At 47.8% G+C, this 20,323-nt stretch overlaps 2 protein-coding genes across 2 annotated transcripts in view; both read left to right on the top strand.

The window, feature by feature from the left end:
* The window catches only part of LOC144496924 (class I histocompatibility antigen, F10 alpha chain-like), a 329,140-nt gene extending 311,493 nt beyond the window's left edge, over positions 1-17,647 (top strand). The window contains exon 8 of the mRNA XM_078217543.1: positions 16,192-17,647. The gene's annotated coding sequence lies outside the window, so the exon portion shown is untranslated. The remainder of the gene's footprint in view (positions 1-16,191) is intronic.
* On the top strand, positions 449-17,647 carry LOC144496933 (class I histocompatibility antigen, F10 alpha chain-like). Its single transcript, XM_078217555.1, has 8 exons — positions 449-591; positions 2,730-2,990; positions 3,527-3,799; positions 4,242-4,505; positions 8,881-8,985; positions 9,535-9,567; positions 9,850-9,897; positions 16,182-17,647. The coding sequence occupies exons 1-7, from the start codon at positions 528-530 to the stop codon at positions 9,894-9,896; spliced, it is 1,047 nt and encodes a 348-aa protein (XP_078073681.1). The 5' UTR covers positions 449-527; the 3' UTR covers position 9,897; positions 16,182-17,647.
* Positions 17,648-20,323: the final 2,676 nt, after the last annotated feature.

Below are 20,323 nucleotides of genomic sequence, written 5' to 3'. Positions count from 1 at the left end.
CCTGCCCCCATATCCCTACATATTTACCCACTAATCCCTCTAACCTACACATCTCAGGACACTAAGGGGCAATTTTAGCATGGCCAATCAACCTAACCCGCACATCTTTGGACTTGCTAAAGTTCTACAAGACATTGGTAAGACCACACTTGGAATACTGTGTACAGTTCTGGTCACCCTATTATAGAAAGGATATTATTAAACTAGAAAGAGTGCAGAAGAGATTTACTCGGATGCTACCGGGACTTGATGTCCTTCCCTCTGTCACTGTATCAAATTTCTTTTAGCTGATTCTACCCGGCAACTCATGATGTCATCAGCTGTATTTACCTGATTGGACAATGTAATTGAGGCAGCTTGTTTGAGAAATTGTTTTCTGCCGGAGACTGATGACTCACTGAATCTCTTTATTCTGATTGGCTCCAAAATAGGATTGAGGCTCAGTGCAAACAGGAAAAGACAGAAGGAGTGAGTTGGGAAAATGGCCTTTCTTTGAAAAAGAGTTTCCTCCAAATGTTTCTCCCAACATGAGGGAAGCAACAATGATTGGACTGATAGAGTTGGTCCTTCTGTGTGGAGAGGTGTCTGCAGGTGAGCGATGTGGTGTGAGAGGGGCAATGCCAGGCTGGGTACTGGAGCATTAACCCTGGGTCAGTGAGTGATGGGGTGTGAGAGGAACAATATCTGACTGGGTACTGGGTCTGTAGAAGGAGCAAAATTGTAGATTGTGAGGGAAATAAGGGCAGGGACATGAGGCTGGAGAGTTAAGAGAGAGACCGAGAGAGGGAGGGTTTGGAGGAATACACCACGTGCATCAAGAAATCTAAACTTCCTGTGACAATAGCAACCTGTGAGCTGTGCAGGAAGGATCAAGAAGGTTCATGTCTCTGCCCTCACCAAAGTTGCTCCCAGTCCATCTCCCAGTCCACCCCCTAGATATTCTCCCACAGTTTCCTGTGGTGAATGAGTTAGAGGAAGAATCAGAGAATCCCGACAGTGCAGAAGGAACCCATTGAGTCTCCACCAACCCTCTGACAGAATATCTTAACCACACCCACGGAGAGAATGTGCAAACTCCACAGGGACAGTCACCCAAGGCCAGAATTGAAACTGGGTCCCTGGCGCTGTGAGGCAGCAGTGCTAACCTCACTTTTGTTGACAGCTCAAGGAATAGTGTTCACTTGATTTCACCACTTGAGCTTGAGAAGGCTGGTTAGGCTGCTTAGTGAACGGAAAGGCTCTTGGCAAGAATGGAATCCCAGCAGGAAAAGAGCCATCAATTCCCACACCTTTATGAGCAGCTCCCTCTGCTGGAAAATAGACTGAGTTCCATCACACTGTTTACAGAAAATATGCTGCAGAGAAGACTAATCGAGGAGCCTGCGACAACTACAGAGGCATCACACTCCTTATTTTCACAGGAAAGGCCACAGGCTAAGTCACAGATGTATCATTCCGGACTCGGACTGCTCAGTCTGCAGTTATATTACTGAGTCACTCTGAGGGAAGGACATTCAAGCCCCACCCAGAGTAGAGTCTGAGTCCTCATCTCCCTTAGTGTTTTTTCCAAGGAGTGTTGAACATGGAGAGATACTGATTCCTCAGCTGGGGGAGGATTTTCGGTAACAATCAAATAGAGGTTTTGCTGCCGAAGTTTGACTGAATACCTGAGACCTCATCGGGTCCAGAAACGTTTCTAAGGGGAACGCCATTCCCAGTGAAGATTACTGTGCCAAAGCATGTGGTGGGTCCACCCTGCCAGTGAGACAGGTCATACCCAGATCCACCCTGCCAGTGAGACAGGTCATCCCCGGATACACACTGCCAGTGAGACAGCTCACACCCAGATCCACCCTGCCAGTGAGACAGGTCATCCCCGGATACACCCTGCCAGTGAGACAGCTCACACCCAGATCCACCCTGCCACTTTGACAGGTCATTCCCGGATACACCCTGCCAGTGAGACAGCTCACACCCAGATCCACCCTGCCACTTTGACAGGTCATCCCCGGAAACACCATGTCAGTGAGACAGGTCACACCCAGATCCACCCTGCCAGTGAGACAGGTCATCCCCGGATACACCCTGCCAGTGAGACAGATCATTCCCGGATACACGCTGCCAGTGAGACAGGTCATCCCCGGATACACGCTGCCAGTGAGACAGGTCATCCCTGGAAACAGCCTGCCACTGAGACAGGTCATCCCCGGGTTCACCCTGCCAGTGAGATAGGCCATAACCAGGGATGGGGAGGGTGGTTGCGACCTTTCACATCGTGTGTCACAGTGAGTATAACTCTGTCAGACTGTTGCTTCACCAGATTGTTGAAGAGTTCTCCAATTTTGACACAAATATCAGTGAGGTGGATTTTACCAGGTCAATGGGGCACAACGCTCTGGTTCTGGTGTTCACACCCTGATGTCTCTCTCTTTCTCTCTGGGTGTTGGTGTTTTGGGGTTCACACCCTGATGTCTCTCTCTCTCTCTCTGGGTGTTGGTGTTTTGGGGTTCACACCCTGATGTCTCTCTCTCTCTCTCTGGGTGTTGGGTTTTGGGGTTCACACCCTGATGTCTCTCCCTCTGGGTGTTGGTGTTTTGGGTTCACACCCTGATGTCTCTCACTCTCTGGGTGTTGGTATGTTGGGGTTCACACCCTGATGTCTCTCTCTCTCTGGGTGTTGGTGTTTTGGGGTTCACACCCTGATGTCTCTCTCTTTCTCTATATTTCAGGCTCTCACTCTCTCCGGTATTTCCTCACGGGAATGACTCCGATCCCGGGTTTCCCGGAGTTTGTGGTTGTCGGTTATGTGGACGATATCCAGTTTGTGACATATGACAGTGATCGGAAGGAGGTGATTCACCCGGAGCGGTGGATGGTGGAGGGCGATGGGTCTGAGTTTTGGGAGCAGAAGATGATGCTCGTACGGGAGGGGGAGATGCATTTCAAAACTAGTATTCCGACCCTCATGTCCCGGACCAACCAGACAGGAGGTGAGTCCTCACTCTGCCCCATATATAAAAGCAGAATACTGCGGATGCTGGAATCTGAATCCAAAACAGAAAATGCTGGAAAACCTCAGCAGGTCTGACAGCATCTGTGGAGAGAGAACAGAGCTAACCTTTCAGGTCTGGATGACACTTTGTCAGACCTGGCTCTCGGCGTCCAGCTTGTAATGAAGAGAAACCCAGAGTGGATCAGGAGCTGGGAGCCAGAGGCTGATTGGCTGCGATTGGAGATGTGACAGTAAATGCGATTGGCTGTGTGTGTGTGTGTGTGTGGAGGGATTATGTCCAAGTGAGACTGGCTCTGATTGGATGTGCATGTCGGACATGGGCCCGCTCTGTGTAACTGGCTCTGATTGGCAGTCTACTATCGAGTGGGAAGCGCCTCTCAGTGTAGCTGGATTTGATTCGCTGTTTCTACAGAGGGTGGGGCCAATCAGTGGGACTGGCTATGATTGGCTGTGGAGGTGGGATCTCCCATTGGGACTGGCACTGATTGGCTGTTTGTTTTTTCTGATCCACAGGGATCCATGTCTTCCAGATGATGACTGGCTGTGAACTGAGCGATGATGGGACCACAAGTGGATTCAACCAGTACGCGTGGAATGGACAAGATTTTATCAGCTTCGACAAGGATCACATGGTGTGGGTGACTCCGGTCCCCTGGGGGGAGAGCATCAAAAACATCTGGGATCAGGATGTCATCGTCAAAAGGCGATTTAAACATTACCTGGAGGGGGAGTGTATCGAATGGCTGAGGAAATATCTGAAATATGGACAAAAACTACTGAGAGTCGGTGAGTGAGGAGGGAGTGAGAGTCGGTGAGTGAGGGGGAGGGAGAGTCGGTGAGTGAGGGGGAGGGAGAGTCGGTGAGTGAGGGGGGAGTGAGAGTCGCTGAGTGAGGGGGGAGTGAGAGTCGGTGAGTGAGGGGGGAGTGAGAGTCGGTGAGTGAGGGGGAGGGAGAGTCGGTGAGTGAGGGGGGAGTGAGAGTCGGTGAGTGAGGGGGAGTGAGAGTCGGTGAGTGAGGGGGGAGTGAGAGTCGGTGAGTGAGGGGGGAGTGAGAGTCGGTGAGTGAGGGGGGAGTGAGAGTCGGTGAGTGAGGGGGGAGTGAGAGTCGGTGAGTGAGGGGGGGTGTGAGAATCGGTGAGTGAGGGGGGGGTGAGAGTCGGTGAAGGGGGTGATGCCGGGACTCTCTATCTCGAGGTTCCTGTACTGACTCCTCTTTCTTTCTCTCTCAGTTGCCCCCGTCGTGTCCTTTACCCGTCTGGGTGATTCTACCCGGCTGTCCTGTGCCGTCACCGGGTTTTACCCTCAACCCATCGAGGTGAATCTGTGGAGAGACGGAGTGGTGATTGATGAGACTCTGTCCAGTGGGATCTTACCCAATCCCGACAGCACCTACCAGATCCGGAAATGGGTCGAGTTTGATCCAGAGGACCAGGCCGAGTATTCCTGTCGGGTGGAACACAGCGGGGTGAAGGAGACACTGGTGGTGATTTACGGTAAGACTGTTTCTCACTGTTAGAGAGGACCCAGCCTCAGACCAGGATCACAGGAGGGGAGGGTCAGTGCTGAGCTGTCAGCCCAGATACAGAGAGAGGGAAATAAATATTAATTTTCCATGCATAATATACAATGGCCATTAGTGCAAATTAATTGTACGTCGAGGATTTGATATGAAACATGCCCCATTGAGTCCTGGGAAACTACAGAATGACAAGGCCCAGAGTAACCTGGGATATCACAGTATAATACAGTGTATCATGGGATATTACGGTAGTCATGATGTGGAGATGCCGGTGTTGGACTGGGGTAAACACAGTAAGAAGTCTCACAACACCAGGTTAAAGTCCAACAGGTTTATTTGGTAGCAGAAGCCACTTGCTTTCAGAGCACTGCTCCTTCGCCAGGTGAGTGGGAGTTCTGTTCACAAACAGGGCATATAAAGACAGAAACTCAATTTACAAAATAATGGTTGAAATGCGAGTCTTTACAGGTAATCAAATCTTAAAGGTACAGACAATTTGAGTGGAGAGAGTGTTAAGCACAGGTTAAAGGGATGTGTATTGTCTCCAGCCAGGACAGTTAATGAGATTTTGCAAGCCCAGGCAAGTCGTGGGGCTCACAGATAGTGTGACATGAACCCAAGGTCCCGGTTGAGGCCGTCCTCATGTGTGCGGAACTTGGCTATCAGTCTGTGCTCAGCAATTCTGCGTTGTCGTGTGTCGTGAAGGCCGCCTTGGAGAACGCTTACCCGAATATCAGAGGCAGAATGCCCGTGACTGCTGAAGTGTTCCCCAACAGGAAGAGAACACTCTTGCCTGGTGATTGTCGAGCGGTGTTCATTCATCTGTTGTCGCAGTGTCTGCATGGTTTCCCCAATGTACCATGCCTCGGGACATCCTTTCCTGCAACGTATCAGGTAGACAACATTGGCCGAGTTGAAAGTGTATGTACCGTGTACCTGGTGGATGGTGTTCTCACGTGAGATGATGGCATCCGCATCTTGCAGAGGTGCTGTGGCAGGGTTGTGTGGTGTCGTGGTCACTGTTCTCCTGAAGGCTGGGTAGTTTGATGCGGACAATGGTCTGTTTGAGGTTGTGTGGTTGTTTGAAGGCAAGAAGTGGGGGTGTGGGGATGGCCTTGGCAAGATGTTCGTCTTCATCGATGACATGTTGAAGGCTCCGGAGAAGATGTCGTAGCTTCTCCACTCCGGGGAAGTACTGGACGACGAAGGATACTTTGTCCGCCGTGTCCCGTGTTTGTCTTCTGAGGAGGTCGGTGCGGTTTTTCGCTGTGGCGCATCGGAACTGTCGATCAATTAGTCGAGCACCATATCCTATCCTTATGAGGGCATCTTTCAGCGTCTGGAGGTGTCTGTTGCGATCCTCCTCATCTGAGCAGATCCTGTGAATACGGAGGGCTTGTCCAGAGGGGATGGCTGCTTTAACGTGTTTAGGGTGGAAGCTGGAGAAGTGGAGCATCGTGGAATGCTCAGGACCTTCAACCAACGCTATACACTAAATACATCGATGACATTTTCTTCCTTTGGACTCATGGCGAACAGTCACTGAAACAACGATATGATGTCATCAACAAGTTCTATCCCACCATCAGACTCACCATGGACTTCTCTCCAGAATTGCTTGCACTCTTGGACACACGCATCTCCATCAAGGACGGTCACCTCAGCACTTCACTGTACCGCAAGCCCACGGATAACCTCACGATGCTCCACTTCCCCAGCTTCCACCCTAAACACGTTAAAGAAGCCATCCCCTACAGACAGGCCCTCCATATACACAGGGTCTGCTCAGTTGCCTTCAAACAACTGCACAACCTCAAACAGACCATTGTCCGCAGCAAACTACCCAGCCTTCAGGAGAACAGTGACCACGACACCACACAACCCTGCCACAGCAATCTCTGCAAGATGTGCCGGATCATCGACACGGATGCCATCATCTCACGTGAGAACATCATCCACCAGGTACGCGGTACATACACTTGCAACTCGGCCAACGTTGTCTACCTGATACATTGCAGGAAAGGATGTCTCGAGACATGGTACATTGGGGAGACCATGCAGACGGTACGATAACAGATGAATGAACACCACTCGAGAATCACCAGGCAGGAGTATTCTCTTCCTGTTGGGGAACACTTCAGCAGTCACGGGCATTCAGCCTCCGATCTTCGAGTAAGCGTTCTCCAAGGCGGCCTTCACAACACATGACAACGCAGAATCGCTGAGCAAAAACTGATAGCCAAGTTCCTCACATATGAGGACAGCCTCAACCAGGACTTTGGGTTCATGTCACACTATCTGTGACCCCCACGACTTGCCTGGGCTTGCAAAATCTCACTAACTGTCCTGGCTGGAGACAATACACATCTCTTTAACCTGTGCTTAACCCTCTCTCCACTCACATTGTCTGTACCTTTAAGACTTGATTAGCTGTAAAGACTTGCATTCCAACCATTATTTTGTAAATTGAGTTTGTGTCTTTATATGCCCTGTTTGTGAACAAAACTCCCACTCACCTGATGAAGGGGCAGTGCTCCGAAAGCTTGTGGCTTCTGCTACCTGTTGGACTTTAACCTGGTGTTGTGAGACTTCTTACTGTGCTTACCCCAGTCCAACACTGGCAGCTCCACATCATTATTACAGTACAACAGTGCCCGGTGCATCCTGGGATATTACAGTACAACAAAGCCCAGTGCATCCTGGAAGTTTACTTCAGTCAGATTAAATCAGAGTTTCAGAAAAATAATGGAACTCCTTCTATTGGAGAGAATTCATGAAAATCTAGAAATCAAATAACATAACAATGAATCATCAGCATGGATTTTGAAATGGAAAATCTTATTTTACTCCACTTTGTGAATTTTGTGAGGATGTAACAGAGGGAGGAGTCAATGGTAATGTAATGGATGTAATTTAATATGATTTTTCAAATGAAATCGATAAGGTGACTGGTGATAGACGAATGGATAAGGTCAGAGAATGTGGAGTTAGGGATAAGTAACAGAATGGATCACTCACTGACTTTGAGACAGAAAGCAGAGAGTGTGAGTAAAGGGAGTTATTCAGAGTGACGGAAGGTGGGAAATGGTGTCCCACAAGGATCAGTGCTGGGATCATCGCTGTTCACAACTTACACTCCATAACTTGGATATTGGAATCAAAAATACCATTTCTTAATTTGCAGATGGCACCAAATTGGGGGAATTATTTGATATTGAGGAGAACTGCAGGTAATTCGTAGGACATTAATAAAATTGTAGAATGGGCAAATAATTGGTGTCTGGAGTTCAGCACAGATAAACGTGAGGTAGTTTTCTGTTAAGGATGGATAAGGAGGTCACTTATTACGAGGAAGGTGTCAGTCTGGATGGGATTGAGGAACAAAGGGATCTGGGTGGATAAATACACCAATCAGTAACAGGTTAGACAAGGCTATAAACAAAACAAACAGAAAACCAGGTTTCATTTCTCGAGCGATAGAATTGTACATTAGTAATTACAATTTGTACAATTGTAAGTTATTGCTAAACCTTTATCAAAATTGGTTAGACCACATTTAGAGATTGTGTGCAGTTCCAGTCACCATTTCATACAAAGGATATAGAGTCAGGGGAGAGAGTGTCGAGAAGATTTACAGAGATGATTCCAGAAATGAGTGGGTGGACATCTCAGGAAAGGATTGACCGGCTGGGTCTCTGCTCACGGGAAAACAGAAGGCTGAGGGTTGACCTAATCGAGGATTTAAAATTCTGAAAGGTTTTCATAGACAGGATACAGAGATAATGTCTCCTCTTGTGGGAAGATCGTAACAAGAGGTCATCAATACAAGATACTCACCAAGAAACCCAGTGGGGAATTCATGAAACCTCTTCACCCAAAGAGTGATGAGAATGTGGGGCTCGCTGCCACAGGGAGTGGCTGAACTGAACAGTATAGTTTAAGGGGAAGATAGACAAGTCACTGAGGGAGAAGGGAATAGGTAGTTAAGATGGTGGAATTAGATGTGGAAAGACGGGAAGAGGTTCAGGTGGAACATTAACACCAGCATCAGCTGGATGGGCTGAAAGGTTGTTTTCTGTGTCGTATATCCTGTGTTTCCTAATTCTCTCTCTCGCTCTCTGATTTTTTTCTTTCTCTCCGATTCATTCTCTCTCCATCGCTCTCGTATTCTCTTCCACTCTTCTCTTCCTATCTCTCCCACTGTCTCCTATTCTCTCCCACTCTGTCTCCCTCTGATGTACACTTATCCCTCTCCCTGATTCACTCAGTCTCTCACATTCTCTCTCTCTGATTCTCACTTTTCCCTCTCCCTGATTCACTCAGTCTCTCTGATTCTCTCTCTCTAACAGAACCAAAGTCTCGCTCCCAGGTTGCTGTTACTGTCGGGATTGTGGTCGGGGTCCTCGTGCTCATCACTCTCATCATTGTGGCTGTCGTCATCTACAACAAGAAAGGTAGGAATTGGAGGGAAAAGAGCGGTGGGTGAACTGTAGTGGATCCAGGCAGTCCGGGAGGCTGGAATTGATTCGTGCCATGACTAGCCTTTCGAATCATTTCATAATGATGGATGTCAGATCCACCGGATGACAGTTCACTGGGGGCAGGGATTCTGGGAGAGTATTCCAGGGTGTCGGTGGCTCAGGCTGTGGGTCGCAGGTTGGTGTGGGGGTGGGGAGGGGGGGGTGGTGGGTGGGTGGAAGAGCTGCAGGGTGGGGACAGGGACAGTTAGGAGCTCATGATAAAGGGGGAGTGTCAGAATTGTGGGAAGGGTCTCAAATTGGATGAGGAGTTCAGGGTATCAGTGAGGGCTCAGCTAAGAGTGAGGGTCTAGGGTCAGGGTGGGAGTGAGGGTCCAGGGTCAGGGTGGGAGTGAGGGTCTCGGGTTGTGGTGGGAGTGAGGGTTCAGAATTGTGTTGTAGGGGCTCAGTACGAGCGAGAGTTCCAGCCTCTGTCTCTGATTTTCTCTCAGTCTCGTCACTCACTGAGCATTCCATGTTTTACAGGGAGAGGGAAGAGTGACTACAATCCTGCAAATAGTAAGCTGATCATCAAACATTGTCCCTGTGCCACTGTGTACATTATTGTTCATTCTGTTTCAAATATAGCGTGTGTGTGTGTGTGCGCGTGTGCGTGCATCGTGCGTTTGTGTGTGGGTGTGTGGGCTTCTGTGTGTCACCGTTAGTATGGGTGTGTGAGAACCTCTTCCTCTGTGTCTGTCTGTCTTTGTCTCTCTCATTCTCTCTTTATCATATCCACAGTCTCTGCCTCTGTCTCTCTGATGTTGAACAATGTTTTAACACCTCTTCTTCCTTTAACAGCTTCTGATGATGGGGATTCCTCACCCAGACCCTCCACAAGTACCTGAGGTATGAACTGTGTTGATAAATATTGGGAGCTGATCCTTCTAACTGGGATATTCCCGCTGGATTTAGCTGTACAATCGGGTGGGTGGGATGTGAGCTCAGTGTCTGTCTCTCGCTGCATCGTCACTAAAGAGCAGCTCATCCAATCCAACACTGAGCTTTGAGACTGGCCTTCTGGAGACGGCTGCTCCTGTACAGTCTGAGGGTGGAGACATTGTGGGTTTTGACCTGTAGAGACATCCGGAAACATCTCACCCTGGACAGCCTCCTCTGAGCTGCTCAATTTCCTGAAGGAATTGGTAACTCCCAGACTTTTCCCTGAAGTTGGTCACTGAGCTGTGCCGCTCCCACAGGTTTTTATTTTAGTCGTGTTTTGTGATGAGTCTGATCATTAGCTGGATGCTTGGGGTGTGCAGTAGAGTTTAGGAGTTAAGCTGGTGTTTGGTGGTCTGATGGGATTAGCTGGTGTTTGGTGCTCTATTGGGTTTAGCTGGTGTTTGCGGCTCTGATGGGTTTAGCTGGTGTTTGGGGTCCTGATGGATTTAGCTGGTGTTTGGGGTTCTGATGGGTTTAGCTGTTGTTTGGGGGTCTGATGGGTTTTGCTGGTGTTTGGGGGTCTGATGGGTTTAGCTTGTGTTTGGGGGTCTGATGGGTTTTGCTGGTGTTTGGGGGTCTGATGATTTAAGCTGGTGTTTGGTGGTCTGATGGGATTAGCTGGTGTTTGGTGCTCTATTGGGTTTAGCTGGTGTTTGCGGCTCTGATGGGGTTAGCTGGTGTTTGGGGTCCTGATGGGTTGAGCTGGTGTTTGGGATTCTGATGGGTTTAGCTGTTGTTTGGGGGTCTGATGGGTTTTGCTGGTGTTTGGGGGTCTGATGGGTTTAACTGATGTTAAGGAGTCTGATGGGTTTAGCTGGTGTTTGGGGATCTGATGGGTTTTGCTGGTGTTTGGGGGTCTGATAGGTTTTAAGAACAAAGAACAATAAAGCACAGGAACAGGCCCTTCGGCCCTCCAAGCCCGTGCCGCTCCCTGGTCCAAACTAGACCATTCTTTTGTATCCCTCCATTCCCACTCCGTTCATATGGCTATCTAGATAAGTCTTAAACATTCCCAGTGTGTCCGCCTCCACCACCTTGCCTGGCAGCGCATTCCAGGCCTCCACCACCCTCTGTGTAAAATATGTCCTTCTGATATCTGTGTTAAACCTCCCCCCCCCCCCTTCACCTTGAACCTATGACCCCTCGTGAACGTCACCACCGACCTGGGGAAAACCTTCCCACCGTTCACCCTATCTATGCCTTTCATAATTTTATACACCTCTATTAAGTCTCCCCTCATCCTCCGTCTTTCCAGGGAGAACAACCCCAGTTTACCCAATCTCTCCTCATAACTAAGCCCCTCCATACCAGGCAACATCCTGGTAAACCTCCTCTGCACTCTCTCCAAAGCCTCCACGTCCTTCTGGTAGTGTGGCGACCAGAACTGGATGCAGTATTCCAAATGTGGCCGAACCAACGTTTTATACATCTGCAACATCAGACCCCAACTTTTATACTCTATGACCCGTCCTATAAAGGCAAGCATGCCATATGTCTTCTTCACCACCTTCTCCACCTGTGACGTCACCTTCAAGGATCTGTGGACTTGCACACCCAGGTCCCTCTGCGTATCTACACCCTTTATGGTTCTGCCATTTATCGTATAGCTCCTCCCTACATTATTTCTACCAAAATTCATCACTTCACATTCATCAGGATTGAACTCTATCTGCCATTTCTTTGCCCAAATTTCCAGCTATCTATATCCTTCTGTTGCTTCTGACAATGCTCCTCACTATCTGCAAGTCCTGCCAACTTTGTGTCGTCCGCAAACTTACTGATCACCCCAGTTACACCTTCTTCCAGATCGTTTATATAAATCACAAATAGCAGAGGTCCCCAGACAGAGCCCTGCGGAACACCACGAGTCACAGGCCTCCAGCCGGAAAAAGACCCTTCCACTACCACCCTCTGTCTTCTGTGACCAAGCCAGTTCTCCACCCATCTAGCCACCGCCCCCTTTATCCCATGAGATCCAACCTTTTTCACCAGCCTATCATGAGGGATTTTGTTAAACGCTTTACTAAAGTCCATATAGACCATATCCACGGCCCTTCCCTCGTCAACCATTCTGGTCACTTCTTCAAAAAACTCCGCCAGGTTAGTGAGGCATGACCTCCCTCTCACAAAACCATGCTGACTATCATTAATGAGTTTATTCCTTTCTAAATGGGCATACATCCTATCTCTAAGAATCTTCTCCAACAACTTCCCCACCACGGACGTCAAGCTCACCGGCCTATAATTACCCGGGTTATCCTTCCGACCCTTCTTAAATAATGGGACCACATTAGCTATCCTCCAATCCTCTGGGACCTCACCTACGTCCAGTGACGAGACAAAGATTTGCGTCAGAGGCCCAGCGATTTCATCGCTTGTCTCCCTGAGCAGCCTTGGATAGATTCCATCAGGCCCTGGGGATTTGTCAGTCTTTATATTCTCTAACAAACCGAACACTTCCTCCCTTATAATGGAGATTTTCTCTAATGGTTCAACATTCCCCTCCTAGACACTCCCAATCAACACATCCCTCTCCTTTGTGAATACTGACGCAAAGTATTCATTTAGGATCTCCCCTACTTCTTTGGGCTCCAAGCATAATTCCCCACTTTTGTCCCTGAGAGGTCCGATTTCTTCCCTGACAACCCTTTTGTTGCTAACGTATGAATAAAATGCCTTGGGATTCTCCTTAATCCTGTCTGCCAAGGACATTTCGTGACCCATTTTTGACCTTCTAATTCCCCATTTGAGTTCTTTCCTACTTGCTTTGTACTCCTCCAGAGCTCCCTCCGTTTTTAGCTGCCTGGACCTAACATACGCCTCTCTTTTCTTTTTGACTAGTCCCTCAATTTCCCTGGTTATCCACGGTTCTCGAATCCTACCCTTCCTATCCTTTTTTACAGGCACATGCCTGTCCTGTAGCCCTAACAACTGTTCCTTAAAAGACTGGTGTTTGGGGCTCCGATGGGTTTTGCTGGTGTTTGGGGGTCTGATGTGTTTAACTCGTGTTAGGGAGTCTGATGTGTTTCGCTGGTGTTTGGGGGTCAGATGGATTTTGCTGGTATTTGTGGTCTGATGGGATTGGCTGGTGTTTGGGGCTCTGATGGTTTTTGCTGGTGTTTGGAATTATGATGGGTTTAGCTGGTGTTTAGGGCTCTGATGGGTTTAGCTGGTGTTTGGGGATCTGCTGGGTTTTACTGGTGTTTGAGGGTCTGATGGGTTTAGCTGGTGTTTGGGGATCTGATGGGTTTAGCTGGTGTTTGGGGCTCTGATGGGTTTAGCTGGTGTGTGGGGCTCTGTTGGGTTTAGCTGGTGTTTGGGGCTCTTGTGGGTTTAGCTGGTGTTTCGGGGGTTTGATGGGTTTTGCTGGTATTTGGGGGTCTGATGGGTTTTGCTGGTGTTTGTGCTCACAGAGTCATAGAGGTTTACAGCATGGAAACAGGCCCTTCGGTCCAACTTGTCCATGCCGCCCTTATATTTTTTTTAAAACCCCGAAACTAATCCCAATTGCCCGCATTTGGCCCATATCCCTCTATACGCATCGTACCCATGTAACTATCTAAATGCTTTTTAAAAGATAAAATAGTACCCGCCTCTACTACTATCTCTGGCAGCTTGTTCCAGACACTCACTATCCTCTGTGTGAAAAAATTGCACCTCCTGGACACTTTTATATCTCTCCCCTCTCACCTTAAACCTATGCCCTCTAGTTTTAGACTCCCCGACCTTTGGGAAAAGATATTGCCTCTCTACCTTGTCTATGCCCCTCATTATTTTATAGACCTCTATAAGGTCACCCCTTAGCCTCCTACACTCCAGAGAAAAAAGTCCCAGTCTATTCAGCCCCTCCTCATAACTCAATCCATCAAGTCCCGGTACCATCCTAGTAAATCTTTTCGGCACTCTTTCTAGTTTAATAATATCCTTTCTATAATAGGGTCACCAGAATTGCATACAGCATTCCAAGTGTGGCCTTACCAATTCCTTGTACAACTTCAACAAGACGTCCCAACTCCTGTATTCAATGTTCTGACCGATGAAACCAAGCATGCCGAATGCCTTCTTCACCACTCTGTCCACCTGTGACTCCACTTTCAAGGAGCTATGAACATGTACCCCTAGATCTCTTTGTTCTGTAACTCTCCCCAATGCCCGACCATTAACTGAGTAACTGCTACCCTGGTTCAATCTACCAAAATGCATCACCTCGCAGTTGTCTAAATTAAACTCCATCTGCCATTCGTCAGCCCACTGGCCCAATTGATCAAGATCCCGCTGCAATTGGAGATAACCTTCCTCACTGTCCACCATGCCACCAATCTTGGTCTGATGGGTTTTGCTCGTGTTAGGGGTCTGCTGGGTTTAGCTGGTGTTTGGAGGTCTGATGGGATTTGCTGCTGGTGTGTGGTTGGAATGTTGAAGGATAGAATATTTATGATTGAGAGCGAGGCCATTCAGCCCATCATATCCCTTCCTGTTCATGAAGAACTCTCCTGCTTAATCTCACCTCATGTACTTGATCTGTAGCTCTGTCGATCACAGCTCTTCAACTCGACGTCCAAGAATTGATTCAATGTGGTGAGAGTTTCTGCGTCTACCATCCTTTCAGACAGTGCTTCAGCTGTCATCTGTCTGGTGTTGTTACAATTCTAGCAAAACCATTCTGCTGTCTGTCTCAACTGATGAAAGAAAAGCATGTTATGTACCTTCTTTACCATGTAATTAATCTGTCCTGAAAACTTTCCCAATCTGTGGACACGCACTCCTGGATCCCTCTGTTCCTCCACATTACTCATTATCCTCCCAGTTATTGGGGATTCCCTTTGCCTTGTTCATCCTCCCGAAATCCATCACCTCTCACTGCTCCGGACTGAATTCCATTTTCCAATGTTCTTCCCAACTGCCCAGACCATCTCTGTCTTCCTACAGTCTGAAGCTTTCCTCTTCACTAAAAACCAACACAGATAATATTTGTACCTCTGTCAACTTCTTTATCATTCCTGCTGCATTTGAATCTAAATGATTCACATGAACTACAAAAAGTGAGGCGTGAGTGCTGGGTCCTGTGGAACCCCCACTGGTAACAAGAAGTCTTGTTTAGGTCTGAGAAGTCTCTCAACATCAGGGTAAAATCCAACTCGGAATCACGAGCTTTCGGAGAACTGCTCCTTCGTCAGATGAGTGATGGTCAGTCCAACGCCGGCATCTCCACATCATGGACATCATTCTAGTCGCAATCAACCCCTTAACCCTTTGCTTCCTGCCACTGAGCTAATTTGGGGTCTGATTTGTCAATGTCTCTTGGATCTCGATGAGTTTTACATTTCTGACCAGCCTGCCATGTGGGACCTTGTCCAAAGCATGATTAAAATGCATGTTGACCATGTCCACCTCACTGCCCTCATCAACCCTCCTTCTCACCTCTTCCAAATTTTCAGTCAGAAAGCTTGAGATGAGCTCCCCTTAAATCCACGCTAACTTTCCTCGACTAATCTGTGCCTTTCTCGATGAAGGTTTGTACCGTTCCCCATAATTGGTTCCAACAATGTTCCCACTGCCGAAGTTACACTAACTGGTGTATAATTACTCAGATTGCCCCTTCTCTTTTCAATCCATGGTGTAATGTTGGCAGTCATTTAATCTTCTTCCACACTCCTGTAACCCGGGAGGAATGATTCTGATGATCAGAGCCTCTGCAATTCCCTCCTTTGCTTCTTTTAACCCGGTGATTTACCATCTTTCAAAGTTATAAAATCCCTGAATACATCATCTCTTACAATGTTTATCTGATGCAGTAATTCACACACTTCTTCTTTAAGTGCAATATCAGCATTGCTCCCTGTTTCCCAAAGACAGTGGCAATGTATTTATTCACAACCTCAACACATTCTCCCTCCTCTCTCACAGACTATCTTATTGGTCTCCACCAGGCCTTACTCTTTCCTTATCCTTTTCTCTTCAGGTACTTAAAGAACATCCTTGGAGGTTCCTTGATTTTTCTTGCCAGTATTTTGTCGTGCCCCCTCTCCTTTCCCAGTATTCCTCTCTCTGTATCTCTTCCAGGTTTCTGCATTATTAGGCGTGAGGGGTCTGATGGATTTTGCTGCTGTTTTTTGTGGAGGTCTGATGGGTTTTGTTGGGTGTGTTCCAGCTCTGCTGGCTTTGCCTCAGTTTTTCTTTCTCATCCCCAGTGCCCTCCAGTGCATTCCAGGGTTTGTAATCCAGGAACACCAGTTCCCAAGAACAGCAGCAGGAGAGGATGAGAGAATGAGGGAAGATGTGATTTCATCAAGGTGACAGCGACCGACTGATTCAAGCTCCACATTTGTGATTCTGTTTAAATGGAACTGTGATGATGGTTAGGAAGTAATTGCTTTTTCTGGAGCTGCACTTTCTAAGCTATTCTGATCTGAGCTGTTTATTCTGCACAGTCACTGGAGGACGATCTTATGAAAAAAATTCTCTGTCCAGAAAGAGCATGAAAATGGGAGAGTTTCTGATCCGCCTTTTGGCAACTCCAAATCTACAATCTTATGCACTTGTTTCTCACCCTTGTCGGGGGAGGGGGCAGATCTTAAATAACCAGAATGCTGCCTGAAAGCATCAGAGGACACCATTGCGCATGTGCAGATCCCTCTGCTCTGAGCGACAGAGAGACCTGTCAGTCAGCCTCTGCTGCTTTCACCAGACCTCCATGGCCTAAACACGGACTCCCCAGCTGCCTAATGGAACCCTGATGGTCGGACCAATTGACCCCGTGACCCCCTACATGCCCGGACAGACCAAACCGCGCCTCTGGGACAGATTGAACCCCGTGACCCCCCTCCCCCCAATTCGGACCCACTTTCCCTGTCCATCCCACCACCGATCGCAATGCAGTAGCCCCCACTACTTCCCTCACTGATGGCAAATACTTAGTGGCAGTAGCCCGCTCACACCCCAAATTGCAAATGCATAGCGTGCAGCGCACCGCCCCCCCCCCCCCCCCGGCCCCCATCACCACAGGTTGGTCCCACCCCAGTAGAGCCCCCCTCCAAATCATCAGGCTCCACACCCTTCCCACTCCCACTGCCTGGTGGGCACTTCCAAGATACCAGGCTGGCACTGTCCGCAAGGCACTCCCCCCAACTTCTCGGGGTGGCTTCAATGGCTTCTGGATCCACTAGCGAGGCATCGGGTCTGGTCCCTGTTGTGATTCTCGCTGGAGTGAACCTCTCCCGTGAGGCCACAGAGACGAGAGCCCAGATGATTGCGCCGCGGGCTCGCTCATTTTGTTCATAACAGGTTTTGAATGTAGTCAAGTATTTTATTCAGCCTCGCGCCGCAATGTGTGAGAAATCGGGAGCGAATCTCATCTGTATTGAACTCATGAATTCCAATATCTTCTGCCCTTTCCTGATTTTTTCTTTTAATGTCTGTTATTCATTAGTGAGTGTGTTTATGTCACATCCCCCCTTCCCAAGCACTCTGTCTGGGGAAATAACAAACATTATTGAAATATCAGAGCCTTTGTATCAAACTGTCACCGCGATCTGACATTTGGAGCTGCAGATAAGTTTCCAATTCTTGTCACTGTTGGAAATATTGTTACACTTTGCAGTATTGGACACAATTGTTACGTGTGTGTGTGTGTTTTATTAAAACAACAGAAAAGGTTTATTCTGCTTGGAGCTGAATGGGTTAATTCTAAATTAGAACACGTTCGGTGAAGGAATTCACTGTCACCGCGATTTTAAAAAGTGACTGGGTTACAATGTTCTCAGAGTAATGGCGGTTTCAGCAGAACAAAGATATTTCTTCATGTCTTGTGGATTCACCATTTCAAACTGGATACTTCCGAATAAAAACCTTGGAGAAAAATGGATTAGAAGATAACGTGCCAAATGTTCCCCAGGGTCATTTTTATGAAGATTTTAAACACAAGAATAATCCATGAGCAATCACCTTAAATTCAGCTCCTGAATTCGAAGTTACACCATCAAAGCTTTAAAAAAACGACCCCACTCTGACAGATGTGAATTTGTATCTGGATTAGAAATCTCGCATGTTTCACCCGTTTCAACAGAGTTTCATTGTAGCGGCAACAAGCTCCCAGTTTAAAAACTTTTAAACTGTTCTCCCCCTTTAGACCTAACCATTTTCAGGAAAAAACATCAGAGTTGGAGCTGGCCTAAAGGAACAGCAATGCAGAGCATTCACACAGCCTTTCCTCATTCACTAACAGGGAGTTTACACACACACATCTGTACACACAATTCTTTCTCACATCACTTCAAGTTTCACTCTGGATCTTTTCAACATTAAAAACGTGTCTTTTAAAAGGGGATAAAATAAATTCCATCACATCTTCTTTCTTCACTAATGTCTGTTGTTGAAACTAAGGGAAAACCTCGTTTCACAAATAACAGAAAAGGAAACATTGAAGATTGTTACATTGCAACTACAGAGGGCGGAGTTTCCAACAGAGTATGTTTCAATTCCAAAACTTCTACAAACTTCTTCAACTTGAAAATTATAGGACAATGGGCCAAATAGCCTGTCAACACCAGAACAATTCTGTAACTCCAAATGTCAAGGAGAGATAGTTAGCTTCACTAATGTTAGAGATGGCCATTGCCTGGCACTTGTGGGTGTGAATGTAATCGTCCACTTATCAGCGTAAGCCTGAATTTTGTTCACCTCTTGCATCACATAGAATCCACAGAATTCCTACAGTGCAGAAGGAGGCCATTTAGCTCATCACCTCCATGCTGATTCTCCAAAAGAGCATCTTATCCAAATTGACAGTTGGCCATAGCCAGAATTGAACCTTGATCCCTGGTATAGTGAGGCAGCAGCGCCAACTACTGTGCCACCGTGTCACCCACATGGACACAGGTTGCTTCACATCCTTTAGATCTGTGCACAGAATGGAGGAATATTCATTTAGTAAAAGGAACAGTTTGTTTACAAATCAGGATATCTCTGAACATAAACAACCCGGTTGTTCACACAGTATTTTAAACTTTATTGTGAGTTTCTTCAATTTCATTTTTCTAACCTTCTGATATTCCACCAACCAGACATCAACAGCCCATTTCTGAAAAGCAGCGAGATCCATTTCTTCATCCTGATTCAATAATCTAATCTTTGGTCTCACATCTCCGTGATCTCTCACTATTTGTTTCTTCCTGTCGACTTTCTCCCAAACATTCCAATCTCCCGACTCTGATCCAAGCATCAAATCTCCAAATACTGTTTCTTTGTGCACCATTTTACCTTTCAATTTAACTCTGCCCGATCAACTCTTCACTTTTTCAAATCAATTCCTTCCTGAACAAACACAGTAACTTTTCAAACAGGACTCGACAAGCTGTGTCCTGTGTGTATCCCGGGGGGAGTGATTCTCCCATCCCGCCACACTAATGTTTAGCACAGCAGGTTGAGAGAATTGCGTGTCGTTCGACTCACGGGATTTGCGCATGCGTTCCGCCGTGCGCACATCTCCTCGCGTCAGATATGCAGCACCATCTGAGCCGTGAGGGAGACCAGAGGGAGGTTTGCGATCAGGGTGGCCTGAGGGATCAGCCTGGGGGGTGTGCTGGGGAGGAGGTCTGCTGGGGTGGGGTTATCATCACTGCTGGAGGGGAACATCAGCTGGAGGGGCAGCACTGCCAGGGTCCCGGGATAGCCAGTGATTGGGAGAATGACAGATAGGGGCCACTGCGCATGTGTAGAGTTCCGGAATTGTCTGTGACTGTGCCCCGCCCCCCCGAGCTTTTCATGATATAGAAACCCTACAGTGCAGAAGGAGGCCATTCGGCCCATCGAGTCTGCACCGACCACAATCCCACCCAGGCCCTACCCCCACATATTTACCCACTAATCCCTCTAACCTACGCATCCCAAGGGGCAATTTTTAACCTGGCCAATCAACCTAACCCGCACATCTTTGGACTGTGGGAGGAAACCGGAGCACCCGGAGGAAACCCACGCAGACACGAGGAGAATGTGCAAACTCCACACAGACAGTGACCCAAGCTGGGAATCGAACCCGAGACCCTGGAGCTGTGAAGCCTATGGTAGTCATGATGTGGAGATGCCGGCGTTGGACTGGGGTAAACACAGTAAGAAGTTTAACAACACCAGGTTAAAGTCCAACAGGTTTATTTGGTGGCTTTTGCTACCAAATAAACCTGTTGGACTTTAACCTGGTGTTGTTAAACTTCTTGCTGTGAAGCAGCAGTGCTAACCACTGTGCTACCGTGCCGCCCCATTCCCGATTGAGACCTCTGCATTGCACAGAGTGTGGGAGAGTCAAGTGTGAAGTTGCACTGAAAAAACTGGAGTGATT

Source organism: Mustelus asterias, chromosome 8, assembly GCF_964213995.1.
Source record: "Mustelus asterias chromosome 8, sMusAst1.hap1.1, whole genome shotgun sequence".
NCBI classification, from domain to species: domain Eukaryota; kingdom Metazoa; phylum Chordata; class Chondrichthyes; order Carcharhiniformes; family Triakidae; genus Mustelus; species Mustelus asterias.
The sequence above is the reverse complement of the archived record's forward strand: the minus strand, read 5'-3'. Positions and strand labels throughout refer to the sequence as shown.